Here is a 24,787-nt window from a genome sequence, read left to right as displayed (position 1 = left end):
ATGAGAGCGATCCTCTGCACACGAATCTCTCGCTCGACTTGATCTCCACTCACCGGCTCCTAAATCCACTCCGTTGCAGGGATTAAACTGCGCCATTAGTGAAACATGGATGCTTTTTCGTTAACGTCGACGGCGGGATCCTCTATTCGCCCCGCCCCCTCTTTTGATCCCTGTCAACGAGCGGACCTTTTGTTTCTCTCTCTCTCTAAGAGGCTCATCGTGTAGAGGGCATGATTGGCAATTATCCCGAGACCTGTGCCTGCGCCTTGTCGCTCGTGAGCTTTGTCGTTGCACATGCCGTGGTCCTGCGGAGATCGGAAGGGAAAGGGACTATCTCACCACCAATACTCAGCCACCCTGTCAACCTTGCTACTGGTGGTTCCGACCAAAGCCTGATCGTCACTGCCTCTTCGCATCGGCCGAGTTTGGGGGCTTTTAGAAGCGTCGTATACAGGCGCAGATCCCAGGGCAAGCGCCATGCCAAGACGACGGTGGGCGCCGTGCGTCGATAATATGTGCAACCTATGCCTGACTCGCCATCCATGTTCTCTTCTCTTTGACTGCATCCCGGGCCGCCGAGGAAAAAACTGGCATTTCATGTCATAGAGACAAACCAGGACAGGGATTTTGTCCCGCATCGTCCACTCCTTTTGGCCGTACCCCCTCTTAGTCTGCTGCAAACTGTACACAGCACATCCAACATCTGCAGCCACAGAATAGCCCCCCAAACTCCATCCCACTTGTGACCCGCCAGCCTCATTCTTCCGTCCTGCTCTCTCGCGCTTGCAGCTAGCCTGTTGGATGACTGGAGAAGCGCTGTTGACTGCGCCGGAAAAGAAAAGAGCACACATTTTCCTTCGTCCCAAGTGGCGGTCTTGGGACCACCGCCAGAGGGGTTGAACCATCCCATCGGGCCCTGGTCCTTTTTTGCTTGCTGGACGATTTGGATCTCCCAACACCAACCCAACCTGCGAAGCATCTTCAGAAGATCTTTCCCGTTTTTCTCGGGGCTCCAGACATGCGGCGGTTGGCTAGTCTTTCTTCACACATCTATTTACTTGATATAACTTTGACTCATGTGGGCATCTTGCCTGTTCTTCCATTTTCCCTCGTCAACCTACTTTTGTCTCTGAATCAGGTTTATTATCTCTGACAGTGAAATCGCGTGTTCCCTGCGGAGGGAGTTTGCTTTGATTTGAGATGAGCACCGCATCGGGGAGTGGTCAGTCCTCCCTGTGATTCGTGAATAGGCATTCTTTGTCTGTCTTTTCTCTGATCAGGACGGCTTTTGCCCCGCTCTGGGCTCCTTCGATGAAGAATCTCCTTAAGGCCATGGCGAGTTTCATGAAAAAGTTTAAGCGGAAACGCAGACTTTCGTCTGAACTTCATTCCCGTTGGGGCGATCCTTCCATCAGCTATCCGACTCAAGGATCATGGAATCAACCAAGTCAGTCACCGAGCTTTTTCGTCAACGCCCCAACTGGGTTACCTCAGAGTCCTCGTCCTGCAGAACAAAAACAACAACAACAACAACAACAACAACATCTTGTCTCATTAGACCATAGTAAAAGTCATGATTCAAATAACCCTACTCCTCAACATACCCCAAATGACACAAGTCGCGTTGATTCTGTGATTCCCAAGGGCTACTTCAACGAGAACATCCGGCATCGCGAAAAGGGTCATAGATCGCCAGCCTTGGGATTGGGGATCGCAGGGACCCGACATGATCGAAATGAGCCCGACTGTCATGATGTTGCGGTCGACGATGACGAGTCCTGCGATGGAGATGATGAAGAGCGAGACACTTTGGGTGATCCCAAAGAAACCGCAACCCATCGCAATTATGCTACCGGTGATGCATCACGTCTGCCATATCGAGACGACTACGATTCTTGTCCAGACCACCCAGCCAAATCCCCACCACTATCCGTTACCTCTCGCATGCGCCGCATCAGCACTCAAAGCTCGATGACAGAACACTCCTCAATTATTGGCCCTGCCAGCTCGAGAAGAACGAGCTATACAGCCGCATCTTCGGTCTCCGCACCCTCTCTACCCCCTGACACGCCGCGGTACGCAGTACACGCACAATTTGAAAAACGAGTTGCTCCTCGCCCCAGATATCGAACTGAGCCTGCCCCAGCAGTGGGCGTAGGTCAAGGCATGGTGCCCTCTTATGATGAACTATACGGCTAACGGGCCACATTTTCCTTATTACATATATTCACAATTGTTTCTCTTGATTTGGTGGTAATGTGCTTAGAGAATTGTTTTTTTGTGTGGGCGGTTACTTTGCGTTTTGCGCTTTTTCGTTCCTTCTCCTCTTCTTCGAGTTTCTCTTCTCCTGTCTAGGTGGGGAGCTTTGCGGGCCTCGTAGGTCTCGTCACGACCACTCTTTACCCTCTGCCGGGGCTCATTAATACTATCCAGTTCACAAATATGAAAGTGATTTATTTCCTACATCTTCTCACACATGTATTCATTGGCTACTTGTCTACTAGCGCCGGGTCCCTCCGGCGTTCCCCAAGGCTCTTTTCTGCTCAGGCCTCGCACGAATGAGTTCAAGTTCTGACCTGCATACTCCGTAGTTACTCCGTACCTCTACCATAAACTATAATTTATTATTTTGACTATATGAGCAAAGAACTGGCATGCGAAAGAAAAATGAGAGAGAAAGAAAAAAAAGCGGAATAACCGTGGAACCCCAACATCGCACTTAGGCCTAGGGTACTACCAGGGTATTTGGAATTCAGTATCATCTCCCTAGTTTGTACTTTGTACACTCCGACTCCACTGTCCCACAGCATCCCCCCCCTCACAAACACTTTGGTGCTTAGTTTCTACTGCTCGTCTACAGGTCTGCTTTGCGTCATGGAATCTGCCTTCCGTCCTCATTTTCTCCATTTTGCCCAGCCACCAACGACTAGCGGTGGGGCTGTAGCGAACACCCGTCCGTGCTGCAGCTTGCTGCAGTCCGAGTCACAGTCACAATCGACTAGTGCCAATCACATCGCCAACCCCATCACACTCGTTACGCCCCAATGTAATCCACTACGACAATGGCTAGGCCTGTCTCGTCCAGCTCGATGGGACCCTCCCTAGTCGAACTACAGCCACTGGGCGAGCTACTTTAAGCGCCGACATTGCAACGTGCGGGGGCCGACGGTGATTCGGCACACTTCGTCTTGGCCAGCACTAAGCTTGTTCACGCTGCAGGAAGAGGAATTCCTCTCTCTTTCCCTCCCCTTGTCACGAACGGAGTGTCGGGCGCTGGGCCTCTCCACTCGATCATCCCACCCATATCGAGAAAGCAGCTTGACTGAAAAAAGAAGCTCTTCCTCTCGCCCTCCTGTCTACTTATCCCCGCGTCCTGGAGTTAAATCATTACCATCCGCTATTGCTTTAATCTCCTCCTTCTATGAAAGTGTAATCGCCAATTCCCGGCATTAGGCCATTCCATCTCTCTCGTCTCCAGTGGCGGCCGCAGCAGTCCTGAAGCTGCCGGGCTCTCGTCCCTTTCAGCCGGTTCAATATGCGTCGATCCGATAAGTCACGATCCTCAAGCTCGCTGACTACATTTGTCGCGATCGTCTGTCTTGCCAATGTCTTCCCCACTGTTCTTGGATTAAGAACCTCGCCCTATTCACCATGCGCTGATGTCTGCGGCACATCGACCAACACGACGACATCGTCCGAAATCGCCTGTCTGGACTCTCAGTATAGCCAGAAAAAAGGCCAAGCGTTTGAAACCTGCGTTAGCTGCTTGCTGAAGAGTAGCTATGCGGATCGAACAACTGGAAATACCGATGTGAACTGGGGGCTTTGTATGTTGACCCGCCTGCGTCTGTCGGTACAAAGCGCGACGATGAAAGCTAACCTGCATTTCCTAGATAATCTACGTTACGCAGTGTCAGAGTGCGTTTTTGGATATCCCGACTCATTCTCAAATATCTCCTCGCCCTGTCCGGTATCCTGCGATGCGATCCGTCCGGCCGTTGAGACAAACATCAAAGACCCATCTCCAGAGAACTTCAATTCGTGGTGCGGAACATCGACATTCGCCGATAATGTCGTGAACTCGTGCGAGTTCTGCTATAATTTGACCGCTACCCAAAACCAAAAACAGGTTTACCTAGCCAACTGTAAGTTGCAAAAGGCACGGGGGACTATACCGCCGAAAATGCGAACTGAATCAGAAAACTGACCGATCTTATGTTCCTCAGATCTTGAATCCATCCGTTACAACTGCCACTTTGAAACCGTAACAGGTAGCCCATTCGACATCGCCCCATCGCGAATCTTCACCTCCGTCCTCCTCCCTTCAAGCATGTCGCTCAGCACATCCACCCCCAGCAAATCGGGCGTGAGTCTTGCTCTCGTAATAGCCCTCCCCATCATCGGATTTCTCATAATTCTCATCGGGCTCGCCGTATGCTGTTTCTTCTTCATTCGATCGCGGCGCAAGAGAAACAATCGTGGCCGGCACCAAAGCATGTGGAACACACCTCAATCGAACCAGCGATCCTGGGCGGCGGAGGAGATGTATGCCGCAGGTTTTGGAGGAGGCGTTTCCCATGGGCTGGGCTTTGTGGACACGGATGGTCGCGGACACGAGGTTGGATATGGATATGATTATTCCGATCAGCCCTCAGCGAGCCACCAGCATTTTCCGCAGCAGTATGCGGATCATACGAGTTATTCTGAATATTCGAAGGGTGCTGCTCAGCAGCAGATTACTGAGGATATTCCTTTGCAGTCACCACCCATTCCTCAGTCTTACTCGATGCAGGGTGGATTGCAGTCGCCGCCTATTCCTCAGCCTTATGGGATGCAGGGTGGGTTGGAGACATATGACCCTGATCAGAAGCGGCCGTTGTAAATGAGAGTGAGTGAGGCTCAAGCTAGCTGCTGGCTGTTGGCCGAGTCGACTTGTTTATCGCATCGGTTTGTGTCGCAATGGATCTTTGGCAAAATACCCGTGGACGTGGCCCTATTGCTTAGGCCTTTTGATGGGATCCGGATAACTTAATGATTGGATTTTGTTGGTGTTTTCCATGGCGTTTGTCTTGGCTTTCCATATATCCCAGTCTCAGCATCGTCGGTGCTTTTGAATACTACCTAGCTTTCAAAAACCAATTCTTATATCAAAAATTTTGTCCTTCAACTGCATGGTGTATAAGGAGAGGATTAGGAAGGATCTGAATGAGAATTGAAGTAGAAAAATTTGAATGAAGAACTTGAAGGATTCGAATATTTCTGAACACAACAAAGGCCATGGAGTAATAGTAGCAGAGAGTAGAGTCTACCACAGACGGGACCAGCAAGCCTATTTATGTCAGGAGCCTCCCCGCTCCTCCATCCCATGCAGAAACATCAATAAAACAGCCCAAGTTCCCAAAATAAACAGATCAACATGGCGTATAGCACAAATAGAGTTCACACAAGATGGGAGGGCCCGTTACGGTGAGGGTTTAAGGGGATTTGAGGTGCTCAGGCGCTTTCTCGTACTGGTTGGACGGGTCTGGCTGTGTTTCAGCAAGCACCGCCAAGGGCTCAGGGTCCAATGAGTTGAGTTTGGGTTATGCGTTGGCGGAAATGGAGTAATTTTTGGACACTTCCGTTGCTTAGTCTTCCTTGATAATCCTAACCATTGGAATTGAAGTACTTCAAGCTGCTCACCCTAATTCAGAGGATTCAATTTATGCCGTTGTAGTACCCAATCGGGAAACGCTACGGAGTACCCATGGCTATAGTTCCAAGTTCAGGTCCAAGGTCAAGTTTTGAGTCTACTCAGGTGAGTAGTAGCCCACAGCTTTTTACTAGTAATTAGAAATACTACAGTAATTACATATGTAAAATATGTAACGTGAGAGTATTGTGGAAACTTGAATAATACAGTATTAAATATAAGTTTAACTGCTAAAGTTGATGTGCCTGTTAGAGTGGATCCACGGAAGCTTCCATCTCCGCAGACCTCCAATTCATTTCACCGCACTCCATTCAACTTCCTTTGACCACACTACATCATGGCGACCCTAACCAACGACCAAATAAAAGTCCTCGAGCAATCCAGGCAGCGACTAGCCCAACTCACCCGCTCACTGGGCTCTCTAATCGCAAGCCTAAACCAAAGCGACCCACTCCCACCCTGGTGCGCATCCCTCCATGACAAGCAAGGCGGCAGCAAACACACAGTCCGAGTCTCTAACAAAAGGAACTCAAAAATCCACAGGTCTTCCCTTCAATCGCAAGCAAGCATCATCTCAAACAACCTAATCAGCGTCTCCGAACAACTCTCCGACCACCGCGACCTCCTCTCAACACTGGTAGCCTACCCCGGCCCCGAATACCCCGGCCGCACCCAAGCCAACACTCTCGAACAACTCCTCCGCACAAAGCTCGACCCCCGAGTCGAAGACTGGGTCGAACGCGGCCGTATCGCAGGAACAGAGCACCAGCCAACGGATACCTTTGCAATCGCGCCAAGTCTCGCAGCAAGTGCGGCACAGAAAAAGTTGACGGAGGCCGATCTCGCCAAGCTGTGGGAGTGGGCGCCGATCGAAGCGAACGAGGAGGCTAGGCGAAGGAACTGGGGTGGGAATTTCACGCTTGAGGAGCGGGAAGCGGGGATCCAGAATGTTGTTACGGGGTTGAGGAAGCAGTTGGAAGATGATGAGGAGGATGAGGATGAAGATGATGAAGATGAGGAGGAGGGCGAGGACGAGATGGAGATTGTGGGTGTCCATCGGAAATCTGGGGGAAATGGGGTCGAGTTCGATATTGCGCCTCATCATGCGCATCCCGTCCAGCCGGTTGTGCCGTTGAGTGATATCTTGCGGTATATGACTACGGGTCGGATGGCCTAGTTACCTACCTGCTCTGGTGATTCTTGGTATATGAGGTATCTTTGGGCATCTGTACCTTTCTACAGTCATGCAGCTACATGCGCCGAGTGAGATCATGGAGTGGGTGGCTGGATCTGGCTCGGAGAGCCAATTGAATGAATTGCGAAGCATTAGAAGGAGTATTAAATGGTTTCAGAAAGAAAGCGCAGCCAATTCCAACTTGATATCCCTCTAACCCCGTCGGCGCGTAGTGGGCGTCTTGGAGCCGGGCCTGGGCGATGCCCCCGTGCTCTGGGCAACTGAAGCTTTCTCGGTAATCTTGCCGCGAGTAGCCTTCTTCTGCGGCGTCGCGGGGCTGTTCCAGTAGTACAACATCTGGGTGGCGAGGATCACGTTGAGGGTGAAGCCGGCAATGAAACCGTAAAGGATCAGCTTGTCATCGACTTCTTGGAGAGTAGTGAAGATGCGAGAGAGGGAACCGGCGAGGTAGTTGAAGACCTATAGTGGAATCAAAAAAGGTTAGTCTCAGTCCCATCTGCAGAGGTGCGGGGAGGAATCTGCGCAAACGTACCGCAAATGCGCTCAACTGGCCAGTTCCACCTTGGCTCCAAATGGTATAAATTTGAGGGGCCTTGCTGGCAACGCCGAGAATTCCAGCACCGGCTTGCAAGTACGACATAGTCTGGGCATCCACGAGAGTCTGGTCAAAGAGGAGAGCATACACGGCGGCCGCGACAACAGCCACGAAGGTTGCAGCTGCGGCGGACCGACCAGCGAAGGTCAAAACGAGAACACCAACAGCAACATCTTGGATGGCAATGAGAGCCGACTCGCCGTATGTGCTGAAGGGGAACTGGTTGCGCACGCCGTAGGAAAGGGTAATGAGCAGACTGGCGGTTTCCAGGGCGTATGAGACGAAGGAGACACCGGCGGAAGAGCGCGAGCTAATCAGCTTCAGGATTTGAGGGACCTTCACAACCGCACTAGCGCCGACAATAGCAATACCAAGGGCCTTGGAGATTGCGAGAGATGTGCAGGCGGGATCCTTGGTGAGATCGAGATCGAGGAGGAGTGCGCTGTGGCAGGGCGAGCCGATCAGCGAGATGACAGCATCATGGACAGGCTCGGGGATCGCATCGACGATGGGACGGAGGAGAGGCTGGAGGGGAGCCACGAGGGAGCTTTGAAGGACATCCATGGTGTATTCCCGGGAGTATAGAGGGAGGTGGAGGGAGAGGTAGAAGTTGAAGTAGATAGATACAGAGTACAGAGTAATGGAATGTCAACAACAGAAAGTGCGGGTTTGGTCCGTGCGGCCACCGGGGAAACTTCGACTTCATCCACCACTTCTCTTCCTTCTTCCCTCTTGACGAGAGATCGACCCCGACGCGCCATGCTCCCTTTACGGTCTGCCATTTTGAGGCCCGCGCCTCGAGATGTGCTCCTTTGTTCATGTTTAGGGAGATCCGGAACTCAATCATCCAGCGTTCGGCGGTTCTGGTCGTCATCACACCGTCGCACTGGCATCGCGGAGAACCAAGCATCTTCCCTTCTCCAGAAGACATATTTCTCCCGGAATAGTTTGTACGATGGTACAGGACTCAAGGGTGGATTTATTTCCTCCTTTGCCTCGCTCAATTCCGACCAACCTGGGCAATCTTCCACCTCTCAGCCCACCAACCAAACCTCCGCAAACCCGGCCGGTTCAACCGAAACAGTGACCTCCGAGTCCATTGCGACGCAAAATACACCGGATGAACTCCCACACCGACGGAGGAAACGATTGAGGGATGAGGGCTCCGACAATGGTCAAGCAGAGCCCGTCATACCACCCGATGCATCCGCGCAATTGTCAAACCTATCGTCCACCCCCCCCCACCACCTCTCTCAGGCGAAAGCTGGCGGCCTACTTTGCCTTGACTAAACCTCGACTGTCCTTCCTCATTGTTCTCAGCACTACGTCTGCATACGGAATGTACCCGATCTCCTCTCTTCTCGCCCTCGACCCAGCCATGACTCCACTTCCGACTCTCTCAACCTCGACCTTGACCTTTATATACTTAACAGCGGGTACGTTTCTATCATGCTGCAGCGCCAACACGTTGAACATGATGTTCGAGCCCAAATATGACGCATTGATGTCACGCACGCGGAATCGCCCCCTGGTCCGCGGGCTGGTCTCGCGCCGTGGAGCTCTGCTCTTTGCAGTTGCAACCGCTGCTACAGGTTTGGGTCTGCTCTATATCGGAACCAACCCAACAACCACCGCTCTTTCTGCCGCCAATATTTTCCTTTATGCCTTCGTCTATACCCCGCTTAAGCGAATCTCTGTCATCAACACCTGGGTCGGTGCCGTCGTTGGTGGAATTCCACCTCTGATGGGTTGGGTTGCGGCGGCAGGCCAGACCGCGACGACTGGACATGACACATGGCGCGACATGCTATTCAGTGAAGACAGCATTGGTGGTTGGTTGCTGGGAGCTATTCTTTTCGCCTGGCAATTCCCCCACTTCAACGCTCTCTCCCACACCATTCGTGAGGAATACAAGGGCGCCGGCTATCGCATGCTCGCTTGGGTGAACCCCGCGCAGAATGCTCGCGTCGCCCTTCGCTACTCTATCTTCATGTTCCCTATTTCCATTGGCTTGTGGTGGGTCGGCGTCGTCGGCCACGGCTTCCTTGTTGGAAGTACGTTCGCCAACGGCTGGCTCGTTCGTGAAGCCTACGGTTTCTGGAAGCACCAGGGTGCCCAGGGAACTGCGCGTGGTCTTTTCTGGGCCAGTATTTGGCAACTGCCCATTCTCCTTGTTGGCGGTCTTGTCACTAAGAAGGGGTTGTGGGATGGTGTTTGGCGCAACATCTTTGGCCAACCGGAAGAGGATGACGACGAGTATGTGTATTATGACGACGAGGAGGAAGAGGGTGCAGTAGAGGCTGGCGATAAACCCCGCTCAACGTCAAGTCGAGAAAGCGCTCTGTCCACTGCGTGATTAGGGTTTGTTTGAACCCAGTCTCAATGCATACCTCTCAATTATCTCTTGTTTTCTTACCTTTGTGTTTATCTCCATGGTACTGTCTTATACAGCGGTTTGGGATGGCGTTTGAATTCACTTCTTGTATAACATGTTCATATTGAATCAGCTTATAGATTATCTCAGCACGATATCTTTTAAATCACCTTTTATCTCAATTTACTGGGTAGATGATTTTGTCCTTCATGTGGACTCCCATCCTGGCGCAAGAGAGACATAGCTGAACAGTAATCGCCTAGTCATGAAAGGGATGAATGCTTTCGATCGTGACAAATGCGGTATGGGTCTGCGTCTCGAGGCATTGCCTTTATGTCCTACTCGGAGCCCACAACCGAATGAGGTAAATTCGTATTGGAATCGACGCCCGGGAGTCACCTGGGCAGTGCATCCGGGTCCACGGAGAGCTGATTGGATGTGATGGTTGTGTCTATACGAAGCCAAGATTAGCCTCCGCCCAAACACGAGGGTTAAAGGCAGCTCAGCCTCAATTCTCTGACCAACTTAAAATATGTTTATATTCTTCTTGAGAGCTAGTATTTCCAGATGTGATTGTGATCTCTCACTAACCCTAAGTCCATTCGAGTCATCGCATTAAAATGCCTTCCCAAGCTGGCCCCGATTTTGCAAATCCAACTCGCCCAGGTAGCGAAAGATCCGACGAATTCTCATTTGTCAACGACATCCTACCAATAACCTCAACTTCCCGCCTCTTTCACGTTTATAATAGGCGACGAAGATCCGATTTCGCCATATTTACCGCGGAAAAGACTCCTCTCGCATACGTGCGTTGTTCATCATTTACCATCGGCAAACCAGACCTCACATACCACGCCGGTGAAAACGAGGAGGGCCCCATCACAGCAGTTTGTAAATTCGTGAACTTCTCCCGACACTGCAAAATAGGACTCGGCCGTGCAGATGACCCAAATATCGCCTGGGAAGATCTAACACGCCACAAACTTACCACACATTATCGATTCGAAATCACACTACAAGATAATGGCTCGGGGTTACCGAGGAGGAAAGCTTTCGTTTGGAAGCGAACCAACAGCGTCGGAATTGGAGAAGATAAACCGTCGAAGCTGAGCTCTAGGAATTTCAAACTCCAAGATGAAGAGACTGGAAATGTTATCGCTGTTTATTTGAGTGCGGGGGCAAAGAGCTGGAAGAAATCTGGCAAGTTTCAGATTGAGGTTGATCATGGGAAATCTTTTGATACAATGGTTTTCATTACAGGTCTTGGGCTTTTGGAGAAGGAAAGACGTCGACAGCGGAGTGAGTGAGGTACTATACATCAATGGCAGCTCGCTCATTTCGCGGATATTCATTTCTTATCAGCATGACGATAATTAGTAGTAAGTGTCCTTAGCTGCAGCCATGTGCAATGGCTCAATGCTGAGATTTGCATATTCCGAGAGATGAGCGTTGTTTTAATTAAGTGAAGTGTATACGCTCTATAGGCACGTTACGATATCATGATGTAAGTATTTGCCGCTCTATAAAATTGAAAACAACCATCTTAATTCCTTTGCCGCTCAGCAACTACTAGTAAGACATCTTTGCACTCAAGAGTCTATACCTACTCAAATAAAAGCATATCCTGTGCTACCTCGCTTATCACGCCTCAAAAAGCCGCGCGAATGATGCATCACCTCGGATTTCGCCTGCTGTTGTGTCGAGCCATAGCCCAGTCGTTACACCTTAAACCAAATTCCTTCGAGTTTCGACCGAGTCCTACGCATGCACACCTGAGATACTCGTCCACTGGATATGGCGATGATTCTGTTGATTCACATGGGAAGGACCCGCTTGCTCAAGGGGTAAGCCCTCGAACGCGAGAGCTGGAGCATCCTGGACCGTCACAGCATCAATCATCAAAGGGGTCAAAAGCAGAGAGGGGATCCAAGACCCATAGTGGAGGAAGAAAAGATGCCTCCCGGGGATCGGGAAAAGAGCTTAATAATCATCCCAAAACTCGCAGCAAATAGAGTCCGAAGGATGGTGATATTTGGTAGAATAGCAGTATCTATCTTATACACGCCCTCGGAGTCCCAGAATGTATTAGCTCAAAACCACCATTCATGTTCAAGATAAAGAATTGGTTTCATCTGAGTACCAGGGAAGGCATACCAGAAGCCTGATAGATCGTACTGAGTGCCTCGGACATCCAGCTCATACCGTACTTCTGTCTCAAAATAGCTTCACTCTCTTCCGGACTTCTCCCCTCTCATCCCATCACCACTTTGATTCACCCTCTTCTTCGCATACCCAGTGATATTAGTAATTATTCGAGCTGGCTAAATTCTACACATAACGGAGTACATATTATAGTAATTGGTATGATATGTGTATAGTAGAATGCGAAACAGGAATGAGCGAGCCTATAGTTAGTGAACGAACAAAAGTGCGACATCATCCCCCCCCCTCCGAGTCCTCTAACCTTCTGCCTTCACTTTCCTTTCTTTCTTTTGTCCTTTCTCAACCTCTACAATCTTTTGAATCTCCCCGAGCACTCTTCACAAGACTGCCTTGCACTCGTTACTTTGCGAATATTGCCCGACGTTCTTTACCTCGCTGTTCTCGCCTCACTGTTCTTACCTCACGGTCTTTACCTCAATTTCAAGTTGTTGACAGGCCCAGTCAATATGAATTGCCTCGCCTATTCCCTGCACTTTATTCTCCTCATTTTTGGATTTACCACGGCCATTCCTCACGAGAGAGCTTGGGCTAACGGCGCTCAAAATGTGGCCTACTGGGGCCAAGATGGCCACGTCCGGCACTTGATCGAGTATTGCAACCCTTCATCTGGGATCGATATCATCCTTTTGTCTTTCTTGTATCGATTTGGAAATGGCAACACCATTCCCTCCGGCGAACTCGGTAACTACTGCCAAATCGCTCCCAATGGCCAGTCGCACGACTGCCAGGGCCTAGCAACTGCTATCGATACTTGCAAGTCGCAGGGAATCAAAGTCATCGTCTCTGTTGGTGGCTCCATTGGTGCGTACTCCATATCATCGCAGGCTGAGGCCGAAGCCATTGGTCAGAACTTGTGGGAGGCATACGGCAACACTCACGGAGGCGTGCCGCGGCCATTCGGCACAACTTTCGTGAACGGATGGGACTTTGACATCGAAGCTTGGACCAGCAATAACTACTATCATTACCTGATTGCCAAACTGCGGTCTAACTTCGCCTCTGATCCCGCCAACAAGTACTACATCACAGGCGCTCCGCAGTGCCCCATTCCCGAGCCTTTGATGCAAGCGATCATCCAATATTCAGTCTTCGACTACCTTTGGGTGCAGTTCTACAACAATCCGTACTGTTCCAATGGCGGAAATATCAACTTTGAAGCTTGGGTCTCCAACATTGCTGGCACTCTGTCCGCAAATGCGAAAATCTTCCTCGGCGTTCCTGCTTCACCCCTGGCCTCGACTGGTACCATGTCGGGGGCGAGATACTACATGGATCCTCACGCCTTGGCTTCGCTTGTCAGTCGATACAAAGGAAACCCCGCTTTCGGGGGTGTGACGTCTTGGTCTGCTGGGTGGTCTGACACCAATGTCAACAATGACTGCACCTATGCCCAAGAGGCCAAGCGTATCTTGACGACTGGTTCCCCTTGTTGAATGCATCACATTTCCGCCTTCCAGCTCTGACCGAGAAAACTTCATATTGTTCAAATCTTAATATTTTGTCTTTGAGGGGGTGTATGATTGATCTTTAAGTTGATCAAGGAAAGCTTTAGCACATACACTCTGAAAGCATTAACTATCTCATCGAGAGACTAACCCTTTATTTGCTCCCGTGTGCATATCTAAAGACTAATGTGTAGACTAGATGCTCAATGCTTTCACCCATCTCATAGTATTTCGTTTATAAATCTGTCGTAGCAATGGCTATGTGTCATGCAGCATGGATGATTCATTTTTGAGTTTCGCTCGCATTTCAAATTTTGCTTTTGCTTGGCTCCAAGTCAATCCCCGAACGACATATGTCGACTTTTATGTGTACCTATAAAGAAACACGGCATCTGTAGAGCATACCACGATGAGGATCAATGTCCTCTCGTCTGGAGGCGAGATTTATCTATTGGACATGGGTAACGAGCTTGCGAGACCATCAGTGCTGTTAGCACTCTCCCGTAGCACTGCCACCCACACAAACATCTCCCGTACATGTGAAACCCATCGGATTGATCAAGTTTCCGCATAGGTAGTCACTTGCCAGCGTGCTATTGGCGAGGCGAAGGTCCACGTCGGCGATGGTAATGTTGGAACACGGAGCAACGGCACTGCATTGAAGACTAGCCACTCTTGTCGACTTGGTAGTACCGGAAAGATTTTTGATCGCCACGTTCTTGATCTGGAATTGGGAGTTTGTGCAATTGCCTACACCTGGTGCTCCAGAAAACCGTGTGCATTGCGAAACAGCAAATGCAGCTCCGCGAAGTCCCGTTGCATTCAGATTTGTGACTTCCACGCCAGATAGGTCTATTCAATCTTGTTAGCACTTCGATGATCGATACTCAGCATGAAATTCTGGCGGAGAAAATGAAACAGAGAATATTTGTTTAGACGTACAGCCCAATCCACCCCCACCTCCATTGGGTGGATAACCATTCTGGTCATCTGTCCATGTTTTCACATAGAACTACATACTCAATATTAGTATCTATATCTTCAAACCAGTGGACCATAATTCAAATCTCTCACCGCATGCAATGTATTTTCGTAGTCAATATTGTTGACAGAAACTCTCTCAATGGTTTCGAATTGATCGTTGTATTGCCCAATGCTTCCTATGGCAATGCCGAGACCATTCCTGAATTTGCAATTTCTTATCGTTATATCAGTACTATTTGCTTTCAGAGAAATGCTGTCATCGCCATTGTAAACGGTCCAGTTATTGAAAACAACATGAGACGAGTAAATGGTATCGGCACCATCGGTATTCGCTAAATAGCGTCAGCAACTTTATCAACCCAGGAGAGCATCTTGGAGTCCTCACAGCTCTGCGCTGAATTACCCGTATTGTTAATAAAGATACTATCGAGAACCAAGTTGTGAGAGTGGATGATCGACATTGTCCTTGGAAATCAAAACAATAATTAGCATCCGAAAGTGAACTTTTAGATCATAGTATAGTGCTTTGACATACCACATCTGGCTTCGCAGGAATCTGAGCCCGTGAATGGCCGAATTTGTGAGGCGGCTCAACGTCAAAGCATGAGGACGACCTGGGTAATTGGACGTGTTTTCCTGTTGTCTAATCCATTTGTACCAGTCGTCACCGTTTCCATTGAATGTACCCGTTCCAAAGGCATTTATTCGCACATTATCACCACCAATTATAAATGCTGTTGACTGATTCTGATAGCCAACTTGCATCGAGTTGTTCAACCAGTACGTTATGTTCGTGCTCCACTGTTTGGAGGTACAGTGGGTTAGCCATCAATTCTTGGAGAAATACGATGTTAACCTTCAAGTTGGAACCAGTAAGCTACATACTTCAAGCGTCCCATGGATATCAATATCAACATCCTTCAGCCAAGATACATTCATGACCGAGTTGACATAGTAGGTTTGAGGGTTGAAAAGAACCTTTCCATGCTGACCGCATTCTTTGAAGGCATGCAAGATTGCCGGAGCATCATCTATATCCTTGCTTTGCCCGCCTTTGACAACGCAGATTTTCCGATTGGGGTTGGCGTCAACAAAACTGAATGCACATGCTAGTATAGCAATTATCGTAAGAACCGATGAAGCCATACTGAAATATCCTCAGCAAAAGGAAAATTCAATATTGGATTGAAGGTTTGATTGACTAGATGCTGTACCAAATTTAAGTCACAAACAGAAGCATCCGAATCATAATATAGCGTCTAGTATTTTGAGCGGCGCATGTCGAAATGCTGAAACATGATATTCGGTGCTATGTAAACCGAAACTAAATATCCGTGTCGAGTGATCGACTGATGGAAGGAAGTTTTGACACGAATAGGAATTTCTTTTCAACAGACCCCCCGCACTTTCGGTTCTAATGATCCCGAAATCGTTCCCCGTGCGCAATTGCCATGGCCCTGAGGGTTGCAGTGGTAGCTTATAGTGCGGGGCACAAGATATCTGAAGCAACCTTTTTGATCTTTGTGAGTTCGCAGAATTTATTATAGAAATAGAGCGCAGCGCAGGTGCCCAGTGGTTCAACATCATGATATTTTCAAGTTACTACTAGTAGTAGTTACTAATTAGTAGTTTTAATCGCCTGGTTACTCGGGGGCCTGCCAAGGTTCAAGCGCCCGCCCGAGCGCAAAGGGATGTTAGCTTAGGATCCTTCGAATGGTTCAATCGAAGCACCATCCCTTTCGCCTCATGAAATCAGTGAAAAACCAGTTGAGGTCCCTGTGAGTGATGCGGAGGGTGGGCTAACGTTATAGGGTCGGGCAGCGAGATTCAAAGACAGGAAGTCGCATCACATTATGGTCTGATTAATCCGTAGTCCGCCTCGGTTCAAGGGGACAGTCTTACACCAGGAATTCCGGTCCTCCTCCTGTGAAAGGATGGCCGTAGCGTGGATCCACCACCGTGCAGGGGGCTGGTCCAAGACCGCAAGCCCCGCTTCTCGAGATAAGGCTATTTTGTGCGACCATCTTGGACTGTGAAAAGCTTAGTTGATTTTCTAGCGCGAACTTCCCATATTAACAACGCGTGGCCCCTTGTTCCATCCTTCTTCAACTGCCTCAACCCATCGTCATGGAGGCTTCCGGCAAAACGACCGCCCTTGAAACGATGGACATGGAGGTCAATCGCAGGGACCCAAACATCTTTCAGGAAAATGGAACTGCGGGGACGACGATGAAATGACTCGCATGGGAAAAGTTCAAGAATTTAAGGTGACGATGCGCATTCCACTCTCGTCGATTTTGGAAGACTTCATAGCTGACCAGGTCCATTTTGGCTCGATTAGAGAAACATGCGACCACTGGCAGCATTGAGTTTCGCTTCTGTCCTTCAAGCAACTTGGGAATATCTCATTCTGTAAGTGAAATCAATGAATGTTTTGCCAGAACTAGGCGTATCTGGGTGATCCTCTAATTGACAGCAGGTCGAACTATACGGGCTTGGAGGACGGCGGGCTGGCTGGACTTTTCTGGTCATACATCTGGACCTTCATTGGATTTGGATTCATTATTGCCTCACTCGCAGAAATGGCATCAATGGCCCCCACCGATGGAGGCCAATACCATTGGGTGTCAGAGTTTTGCTCTCCTCGACACCAGAAGTTCTTGAGCTATGTCACCGGTAAGCCTCTCTGGTATTATAGCACCCACAAGAAACTCCGAGGCAGAATGATTGAGCTCATAAGTCTATGAAAATATAGGCTGGATGTCAGTACTAGCATGGCAAGCCGGAACCGCGTCTGGGTCATTTCTTACGGGCACTTTGATTCAAGGCTTGATCACAGTCCGCAACCCAGATTACACTGCTCCGGGCTGGCAGGGTACCTTGCTTGTGTTCTCAATGGTTTTAGTAATCTATTTGTTCAATGTGTATGCATCGGAGCTGATGCCTGTCATGAGCAATCTTCTGATGCTTTTTCATATTATATCGTGGGCTGTCATCTTGATCATGCTTTGGGCTATGGCTCCTCACCGGTCAGCTCGGGATGTTTTTGTCACAGACTGGAAGAACATAGGAGGGTTGCCGACTATGGGCGTCAGTGTCATGGTAGGGCAGATTTCGGCTATTTATGGTTGTCTGAGTACGTGTTCTTATTGCCTACCTAGGTAGTGTTTGGTCTATTTCAGAAACCAATACTAATATCTGTTCCAGGCTCTGATGCGTGTGCCCACATGTCTGAAGAAATCAAAGATGCCGGTCGAAATGTCCCAATTGCCATGTATTGGGGCTACTTTTCGAACGGAATCATGGCTGCTATTCTACTAGTCGCCTATCTATTTGCCACCCCGTCGGTGGAGGACTCGCTGGATGATGCATCGGGCTTCCCGTTGCTTTATGTATTCAAGCAGATGACCTCTACCGCAGGAGTGAACGGACTCACAGCGATCATCATATTACCCGTGATCTTCAGCAATATCATGTTTAACGCATCAACCTCACGACAAACATGGGCTTTCGCTCGGGATAAGGGCCTTCCATTTTCCAACTGGATCTCGAAAATAGATCCCAAACGCAAGATCCCTGTCAATGCTATCATCCTATCATGCGTCATCAGTTGTCTTCTATCCCTGATTAATATTGGCTCCAGCACTGCATTCAACGCTATTATCTCTTTGAACACAGCCGCACTCATGTTCACTTATCAGATCTCTATTTCATGTGTTATCTACAGGAAGATCTGGTATCCTGACACTCTCCCTGCTCGTCGGTGGGATCTGGGCCCCCTTGGTTTACCCATTAATATCATCGGGGTGCTGTATTGTTTCTTTGCGATGTTCTGGTCTTTTTGGCCAACAGAACTACCCATCACAGCCGAGAACTTCAATTGGAGTATTGTGATCTTTGTTGCAATATTTATCCTAAGTCTCGTGATGTATGGTCTAAAAGGAAGAAAGGAGTACGAGGGACCAGTGGTGGAAGTCAAGCAGAGTTGAAAGGCCCTACTGGCACCAAGGCCCTCGATGGAGCTGGCAAAAGGCTCATTTGTGCGCACATATCATCAACATGGCACCAAGATTACGCCCCAGGGATTTCACATGATCTTGACATTTCTCTACTACCTGGCATGACTTGTGATGCACCGGATACAGACAACGAACTACTTTGAGTCCAACTTGAATGTATCATATTTATTCATCCAGCTTGAGGTAATTGTGTTTGAGCAGTATAGACAGGCTTAGAAATGAAATAATTGAGTTATCGATGAAAGCTATCTTGCTTGTGGAGCAGTTGGTTCGAACATGCCCATGGCCAAATTCTTACTGTTTTCTAGTATTCAAAAAACAGATGAATATATACAGCATTTACCTTCGAGGGGAAAAAGATTCCAAAGCTTCATTGTCCTAAAGCACACCCAAATTTAAAAATCCCCTTCCATCAACTGCATAAAGCACAGTTTCAGTTCTCCCCTGGGACAAAACAGTTGGAAATTCTCTTGCAAATGTCGAGAAGCTCTTCTTGTTTATCCACAACTTCAGACCCCGAATGCGGCGAACTTTCCCCTCCAGTAGTAACAAAAGCGCCGCTTTTGACCTTGGCCAAGGGGCTTTCACCACTGCACCAGCCAGCCAGGGCCTTTGCTGATGTGCTAACGCTCCCTGGAGCAGCCATACCACCCATCTTGGTTCTCACCCACCCAGGATGCATACTGATGATTTGAATATCATCCCATCTCCTTGCGAATGCTTTAGCAAGCATTACATCATGGAGCTTACTATTACCGTAGGAGTTTGAATGTTCTGCGTTGCGAAGCGAGCCATCTCCGCCCCAGTGGCTATCGGAGCTCATAAAGAGAAGGCGCGTAGTGGGCTTCTCCATAAGACATGTAAGAATATATGGCGCCAGAGTATTTACCGCAAATACGGCTGAAATTTTATCTGCTGTCACCTCTTTGGATGATGTCGAGCCGTATCCGATTCCTGCATTGTGAACGATGGCGTCGAAAGGCCCAACGGCATTCGCATCCCGTGCGAGCTGTTTGGTTTCTGCAATGGACTTGAGGTCTCCAATCAGAACTTGTTTGGCTTTTGGCAAGGCTGCTTGAACAGAAGCCGCTCGATCGGCGTTTCGTGCATGAAGGGTCACTTCATGGCCCTGGTCGATGAGAATTTTGGCAGCTGCTTGGCCGATGCCATCGGTGGAGCCGGTAATAAAGACGCGAACCATATTCATAGAGGACAAGGTTATTTGAAATTCGGTCGGAAGAAGTTGATAAAGCAACGCTCTTAGGTCGCTTCTAATCTCACCTTTCAATAACGCTTCTGACATAAAACTTGAACTAAGGGGATGATATCATTGGGCCCGGACCGGACTCAGGGCATAGTTACGTCACTGGTAGTGTTGGGTAAATATTTGACATGTTTCTACTAAGTATGAAAGATAAAATTGTTTTCATCATACGCATTATTTTCCTTAGAACTGAAGTTTGACAAATCTGTTTGGGATATAGAATAGCATCTAATATGACCGATCGGGTGGGGGTCTATCGCGAAACTCTTTAGCCGGGTTCGGATGATGAGTTTCCGAAAGTCAACCCCGCGTCCAGAAATTGGAGAAGTGTAAAAAAAAGAAGAATATCATTGGTTGAAAATTTACAAATTCGGGTGGAGGACCCTGAAATGGAGCGAGATTCGCCAATAGGAAGATTCGTTCCCGAGAAGTCTTGACGCATGATCAATCCAAATTAGCTGATTGAATAGTGGGCAGATACAAAAGCAAGAGTAACCCTGACAAAACAATTGAGTGGACCCTTAAGGCTTTTGAACGAAATCAAAAGCACCGACATAACGATCTAAACATGGGTTGTTCAACAGGTAAATCCTGCGAGGGGTGTTCATGCAGCAATGACACCCCCCCCACAGCAAATCCAGATCGAAGACTGCATCAATGAATTGGCCGCGCTGAAAAGACGCAACCAAGAGCTCGAGACAAGACTCGGGCTCGAGAAAGAGAATGGCGCACCGAACGTAGTGCGCCAGCCAGGTCGAACCCTGCGCTCATCGGCATGGTTTGATTGTCGCAGCAACCCGGGGATGACGGCGATTTACATGGAGCGGTATTTCAACTTCGGCATCACTCAAGAAGAGTTGATGTCCGGCAAACCCATGATCGGAATCGCACAAACGGGATCTGACATCGCACCTTGTAACCGCCACCACATTGAGCTGTCAAAGCGCGTACGGGAGGGAATTAGGACTGCTGGTGGTATCGCCTTCGAGTTCCCGACTCACCCGATCCAAGAGACATCAAGACGCCCTACTGCCACGCTCGATCGCAACCTTGCCTATCTGAGTATGGTTGAAGTCTTGACTAGCTACTTCCTTGACGGCGTTGTTCTTTTGACGGGATGTGACAAGACAACCCCCGCTTGCTTAATGGCTGCTGCTACAGTAGTAGGTACTGGCATTCCGAAGCAATTTTAACATACACTGACTAGCAAATGCAGAATATCCCAGCCATATGCATGAATGTGGGTCCTATGCTTAATGGCTATGACAAGTCCACCTTGGTCGGCTCTGGGGCCGTTTTATGGAAGGGAAGAGAGATGTACGCAGCAGGTGATATCAATGAGAACGAATTTATGGATTACATTTCTCGAAGGTGAGTCCTGACCCAGGAAATCTGCTCTGGCATGTCAGCTTGGAGGGCTCGTTTCGGACAGGACCACGATGATTTATTAACTCCGAATAGCACACCGTCAGTCGGCCATTGCAATACAATGGGGACAGCCTCCACTATGAATGCCTTGGCGGAGGCACTCGGTATGGCTCTTCCTGGATCTGCTGCCATCCCTGCCGCGTATCGCCACAGGGCTCAATGTGCCTATGAAACCGGGAAACAAATCGTCGAAATGGTTGAAGCTGATCGCAAACCCAGCGACATCTTAACCAGAGAAGCCTTTGAGAACGCAATCGTTGCAAACGCTGCAATTGGTGGAAGTACAAATGCTCCCATTCATTTGAGCGCCATCGCCCAGCATGCGGGCATTGAGCTATCAATGGATGATTGGGATACTATCGGCTCAAAGATTCCCCTCCTTCTGAATATGCAGCCGTCAGGGGAGTACCTCGGAGAAGAATACTTCCGTGCTGGTGGCCTTCCTGCCATTATGGCGGAACTACTTGATCAAGGCAAATTGCACTTGAATGTTCTTGCTGCCAACGGAAAGACAATGGGTGAAAATGTGCGCGGAAAGCACTCATGGGATCGTCGTATTATTCGCCCCTACGATGATCCTTTGATGAAGGATGCAGGATTCATCAATCTCAAGGGTACATTGTTTGATTCCGCTATCATGAAAACATGCGTCATTTCACCCGCTTTTAGAAAGCGATACCTATCAAATCCAGATGACCCCGAGGCATTTGAGGGACCTGTGGTGGTCTTTGATGGTCCAGAAGACTATGAGGAACGACTGGAGAAGTTACCGGAGATCACTGACCAGACTATCCTCGTCATGCGCGGTGTTGGGCCATTAGGATATCCGGGAGCGGCAGAAGTCGTTAACATGCACCCTCCGAGCAAGCTGATCAAGCAAGGCCTAGATGGTTTGTTCTGCATCGGCGATGGAAGGCAATCAGGAACTTCAGCATCTCCATCCATCCTGAATGCCAGTCCCGAAGCAGCTGCCGGGGGAAATCTGGCGCTGCTGAAGAATGGTGACAGACTTCGCATTGATCTGCGTAAGCGACGAGTTGATATTCTCATCACTGACGATGAGCTGAAGGATCGTCGACAAAAGCTCACCGATGGGTACCCCATGGTTCCCACCGGTACCCCTTGGCAAGACATCTTCCGCCGTGAGACGGAGCAATTATCAAACGGCATGGTGTTGAAAAATGCGGTACAATTCCAGCGTCTGGCGCAAAAAGAACTTGCGCCGAGACATAATCACTGATGAAGCTTTGCAGCTTCCGTTGATATACCTGTGATAGTAAATATTTGCACTTGATGATACCAGTTCTGGGATAGAAAATACAAGAAATATTTTGACTCAGATAATTCAGATATTTCAAAATCGTTCATCACTAGTACCTCCAGAGATTGAACCTATCCAGGTGCCTTGATCGTAAAATTACTTCCAACTTGAAGGTTGCAGGTGAAGCTTCCAGGGTTGCTTCTCCCGCTCGGAAATGTTCGGGAATGGATATTATACCATTCCAACCTTTTCTGAGATTATTTACCAGACCAACCCAGAGTTATTCTGGCAGCTTAGAATTAATCATTCATTGATTCGCTATTCGCTTAATTCGAACTGTTCCACGATTAGTTAACTAGCTTGCTACAATGATGTCAACCCAAGGCCCGGAAAGTCTCATTCCGAACCCCATGCCCCACCCCCACACATATTAGACACCGATAAGGTCAGCTATGAATTTTGTCCCGGTCTAGTTTCCGATTAATAAAACGTCTCTGGCAATAGCAAGTCAACTGAATAGGAAGAGCTTCGATCTTGCGGTATCAGCTCTCGACATTCTTTCTTACCATCTCCCGCCGAGGACACTACTTTCCATCAGGTCCAGTTCGTTTCCAACATGGGCAAGCGGATCATCGTTACTGGTGGCTCCGGTAAGGCCGGTCAGCATATCATCAGGTACTTGCTTCAACAAGGCCACGATGTTCTCAATCTCGATCTGGTCGCCCTTCCAGCAGAATTCTCAGACCGCGTCCACACCATGATCGTCGACCTTGCAGATAGCGGGCAAGTCTTTTGTGCTTTGAGCTCTCATTTCCACCTCACCGAACCCTTCAGAGAGCCCTTAAACTTGGTGCCGGATGCAGTCATCCACATGGCTGGCTATTCACGGAACATGATCGCCCCTGACAATGAAACATTTCGAAGCAATACTATGTCGAACTATAATGTTATCGAGGCGGCATGCAAGTTGAACATTAAAAAGATTATCATCGCTAGCTCGATTACTGTCTATGGTGTCAGTTATGCAGAGGGCGATGTTGACTATCCATCTTTCCCAGTCGACGAAGAAGTTGACGCCAACCCTATGGACACATATGCCATTGCGAAGGTGTGTGCGGAACGTGTCGCGCGTGGCTTTGCCCGTCGTTTCCAAAAAGATATCTATGCGTTGCGGATTGGCCGAATCGTCGCTCCGGATGAGTACAAGGAACCCATGTTCGATAGCTATGTCAAGCAGCCAGAGAAATGGGCAGCCCATGCCTGGTCATATACCGATGCACGCGACCTCGGGAAGATGTGTGATTTGGCAGTGCAAAAGGACGGGCTCGGGTTTCAGATCTTCAATGCTGTGAATGATGAAATTACCAACTATACTTCCTCCTCTGCGGAATTTGTTTCAAAGGTGTCGCCAAACTCGCCTTTAACCCGGGAGATGGGGCCACGTGAAGCTCCGGTGACAAACCGAAAAATCAAGGAATTGCTGGGTTTTCGACAAAACCACCCATGGCAGAAGTACTACGAAAGCTGATATGCACATATCAAGGAAAGAAATAAACTGGACATACGTTTTTCATATATCCAATATCCCAGTATCAGGATAAGAGTAGAATATGGTACATTCTAAGATGCGCCCTTGGGTATCTGGCTTTTACATTCCGACGGGGTGCATAAGATAATCCAACTCGCCATCAAAACGGAAGCCTTGGGCAATTGCCTCAAGATCAAGATCCGACAAGCCCCAATTGATCTGCGAAGTGATTTCAATAGGCTGGTCTGGAATACTCGATGCATTCAAACTTTGCGAAGGACCGTTCGTGACCATGGGCTCTCGAGGCACGGCTTCCGTGAAAACATGAGTTTGCGCACAATCCTCTGCAGAATCGATACTGAGATGATCGCATAGACGTTCAAGACTTTCTTTCGCCTTTCCCGCCGCACCGTAGAGACACTGATGCTCCTGTAACACGCTCCGGCAGAGTGTAAGAGATTGAAAGGATGTTGATGATTTGCCCTTTTGCGCAACTATGCGGGCATGGATCGTAGCACTGATGTAAGTTGCGTATGATAACATATAAGGAGCAGAGCTAATCGCGAAGTGCTGAGAATAATCACGAAGTATTTGGACGATTTGGTTCGCAGCAGCTGTACATGTGTTTATTGATTCGAAGGCGGCAGCTGGATTGTTTGGGCGTTCATCATTGCCTGTAAACAGTGGACGTTTGGATAGAATTATCAAGACATTGAAAAGAGCCCTAAAAATAAATTGTCAGAGTCATGGTGTTTTGCAACACATGGACGGAAAACATA

General features: G+C 48.8%; 12 protein-coding genes across 12 annotated transcripts; 8 read left to right on the top strand and 4 right to left on the bottom strand.

The window, feature by feature from the left end:
* Positions 1-1,311: 1,311 nt before the first annotated feature.
* N7533_003233 (uncharacterized protein) lies at positions 1,312-2,199 on the top strand (the record flags this gene model as incomplete). Its single annotated transcript, XM_057099883.1, has 1 exon — positions 1,312-2,199. One exon carries the CDS (start codon positions 1,312-1,314, stop codon positions 2,197-2,199), a length of 888 nt encoding a protein of 295 aa, XP_056965019.1.
* A 1,336-nt stretch (positions 2,200-3,535) lies between these two features.
* On the top strand, positions 3,536-4,882 carry N7533_003232 (uncharacterized protein; the record flags this gene model as incomplete). The annotated part of the gene is made up of 3 exons (XM_057099882.1): positions 3,536-3,827; positions 3,894-4,145; positions 4,227-4,882. 3 exons carry the CDS (start codon positions 3,536-3,538, stop codon positions 4,880-4,882), a joined length of 1,200 nt encoding a protein of 399 aa, XP_056965018.1.
* Positions 4,883-6,029: 1,147 nt separating this feature from the next.
* On the top strand, positions 6,030-6,869 carry med8 (RNA polymerase II mediator complex subunit MED8; the record flags this gene model as incomplete). The annotated part of the gene is made up of 1 exon (XM_057099881.1): positions 6,030-6,869. The coding sequence occupies one exon, from the start codon at positions 6,030-6,032 to the stop codon at positions 6,867-6,869; it is 840 nt and encodes a 279-aa protein (XP_056965017.1).
* A 210-nt stretch (positions 6,870-7,079) lies between these two features.
* On the bottom strand, positions 7,080-8,046 carry N7533_003230 (putative monosaccharide-P-dolichol utilization protein; the record flags this gene model as incomplete). Its single annotated transcript, XM_057099880.1, has 2 exons — positions 7,080-7,346; positions 7,420-8,046. 2 exons carry the CDS (start codon positions 8,044-8,046, stop codon positions 7,080-7,082), a joined length of 894 nt encoding a protein of 297 aa, XP_056965016.1.
* A 195-nt stretch (positions 8,047-8,241) lies between these two features.
* Positions 8,242-9,838, top strand: cox10 (protoheme IX farnesyltransferase; the record flags this gene model as incomplete). The annotated part of the gene is made up of 2 exons (XM_057099879.1): positions 8,242-8,699; positions 8,740-9,838. The coding sequence occupies 2 exons, from the start codon at positions 8,242-8,244 to the stop codon at positions 9,836-9,838; spliced, it is 1,557 nt and encodes a 518-aa protein (XP_056965015.1).
* Positions 9,839-10,476: 638 nt separating this feature from the next.
* N7533_003228 (uncharacterized protein) lies at positions 10,477-11,163 on the top strand (the record flags this gene model as incomplete). Its single annotated transcript, XM_057099878.1, has 1 exon — positions 10,477-11,163. The coding sequence occupies one exon, from the start codon at positions 10,477-10,479 to the stop codon at positions 11,161-11,163; it is 687 nt and encodes a 228-aa protein (XP_056965014.1).
* A 2,851-nt stretch (positions 11,164-14,014) lies between these two features.
* N7533_003227 (putative exo-polygalacturonase) lies at positions 14,015-15,654 on the bottom strand (the record flags this gene model as incomplete). The annotated part of the gene is made up of 6 exons (XM_057099877.1): positions 14,015-14,376; positions 14,467-14,536; positions 14,599-14,840; positions 14,912-14,973; positions 15,044-15,309; positions 15,394-15,654. The coding sequence occupies 6 exons, from the start codon at positions 15,652-15,654 to the stop codon at positions 14,015-14,017; spliced, it is 1,263 nt and encodes a 420-aa protein (XP_056965013.1).
* A 981-nt stretch (positions 15,655-16,635) lies between these two features.
* N7533_003226 (putative GABA permease) lies at positions 16,636-18,497 on the top strand (the record flags this gene model as incomplete). Its single annotated transcript, XM_057099876.1, is given in 6 exon segments — positions 16,636-16,683; positions 16,695-16,829; positions 16,850-16,920; positions 16,988-17,184; positions 17,264-17,644; positions 17,716-18,497. 6 exon segments carry the CDS (start codon positions 16,636-16,638, stop codon positions 18,495-18,497), a joined length of 1,614 nt encoding a protein of 537 aa, XP_056965012.1.
* A 463-nt stretch (positions 18,498-18,960) lies between these two features.
* Positions 18,961-19,728, bottom strand: N7533_003225 (uncharacterized protein; the record flags this gene model as incomplete). The annotated part of the gene is made up of 1 exon (XM_057099875.1): positions 18,961-19,728. The coding sequence occupies one exon, from the start codon at positions 19,726-19,728 to the stop codon at positions 18,961-18,963; it is 768 nt and encodes a 255-aa protein (XP_056965011.1).
* Positions 19,729-20,405: 677 nt separating this feature from the next.
* On the top strand, positions 20,406-22,459 carry N7533_003224 (IlvD/Edd family dehydratase; the record flags this gene model as incomplete). Its single annotated transcript, XM_057099874.1, has 3 exons — positions 20,406-20,954; positions 21,008-21,162; positions 21,253-22,459. The coding sequence occupies 3 exons, from the start codon at positions 20,406-20,408 to the stop codon at positions 22,457-22,459; spliced, it is 1,911 nt and encodes a 636-aa protein (XP_056965010.1).
* Positions 22,460-23,096: 637 nt separating this feature from the next.
* On the top strand, positions 23,097-24,008 carry N7533_003223 (NAD-dependent epimerase/dehydratase family protein; the record flags this gene model as incomplete). Its single annotated transcript, XM_057099873.1, has 1 exon — positions 23,097-24,008. One exon carries the CDS (start codon positions 23,097-23,099, stop codon positions 24,006-24,008), a length of 912 nt encoding a protein of 303 aa, XP_056965009.1.
* Positions 24,009-24,128: 120 nt separating this feature from the next.
* N7533_003222 (uncharacterized protein) lies at positions 24,129-24,551 on the bottom strand (the record flags this gene model as incomplete). Its single annotated transcript, XM_057099872.1, has 1 exon — positions 24,129-24,551. One exon carries the CDS (start codon positions 24,549-24,551, stop codon positions 24,129-24,131), a length of 423 nt encoding a protein of 140 aa, XP_056965008.1.
* Between the last annotated feature and the right edge of the window lie 236 nt (positions 24,552-24,787).

The sequence above is a fragment of the Penicillium manginii genome (assembly GCF_028828005.1).
Source record: "Penicillium manginii strain IBT 31320 chromosome Unknown utg000002l:1.0-5564898.0:1.0-5567710.0, whole genome shotgun sequence".
Lineage (NCBI taxonomy): Eukaryota > Fungi > Ascomycota > Eurotiomycetes > Eurotiales > Aspergillaceae > Penicillium > Penicillium manginii.
The sequence above is the reverse complement of the archived record's forward strand: the minus strand, read 5'-3'. Positions and strand labels throughout refer to the sequence as shown.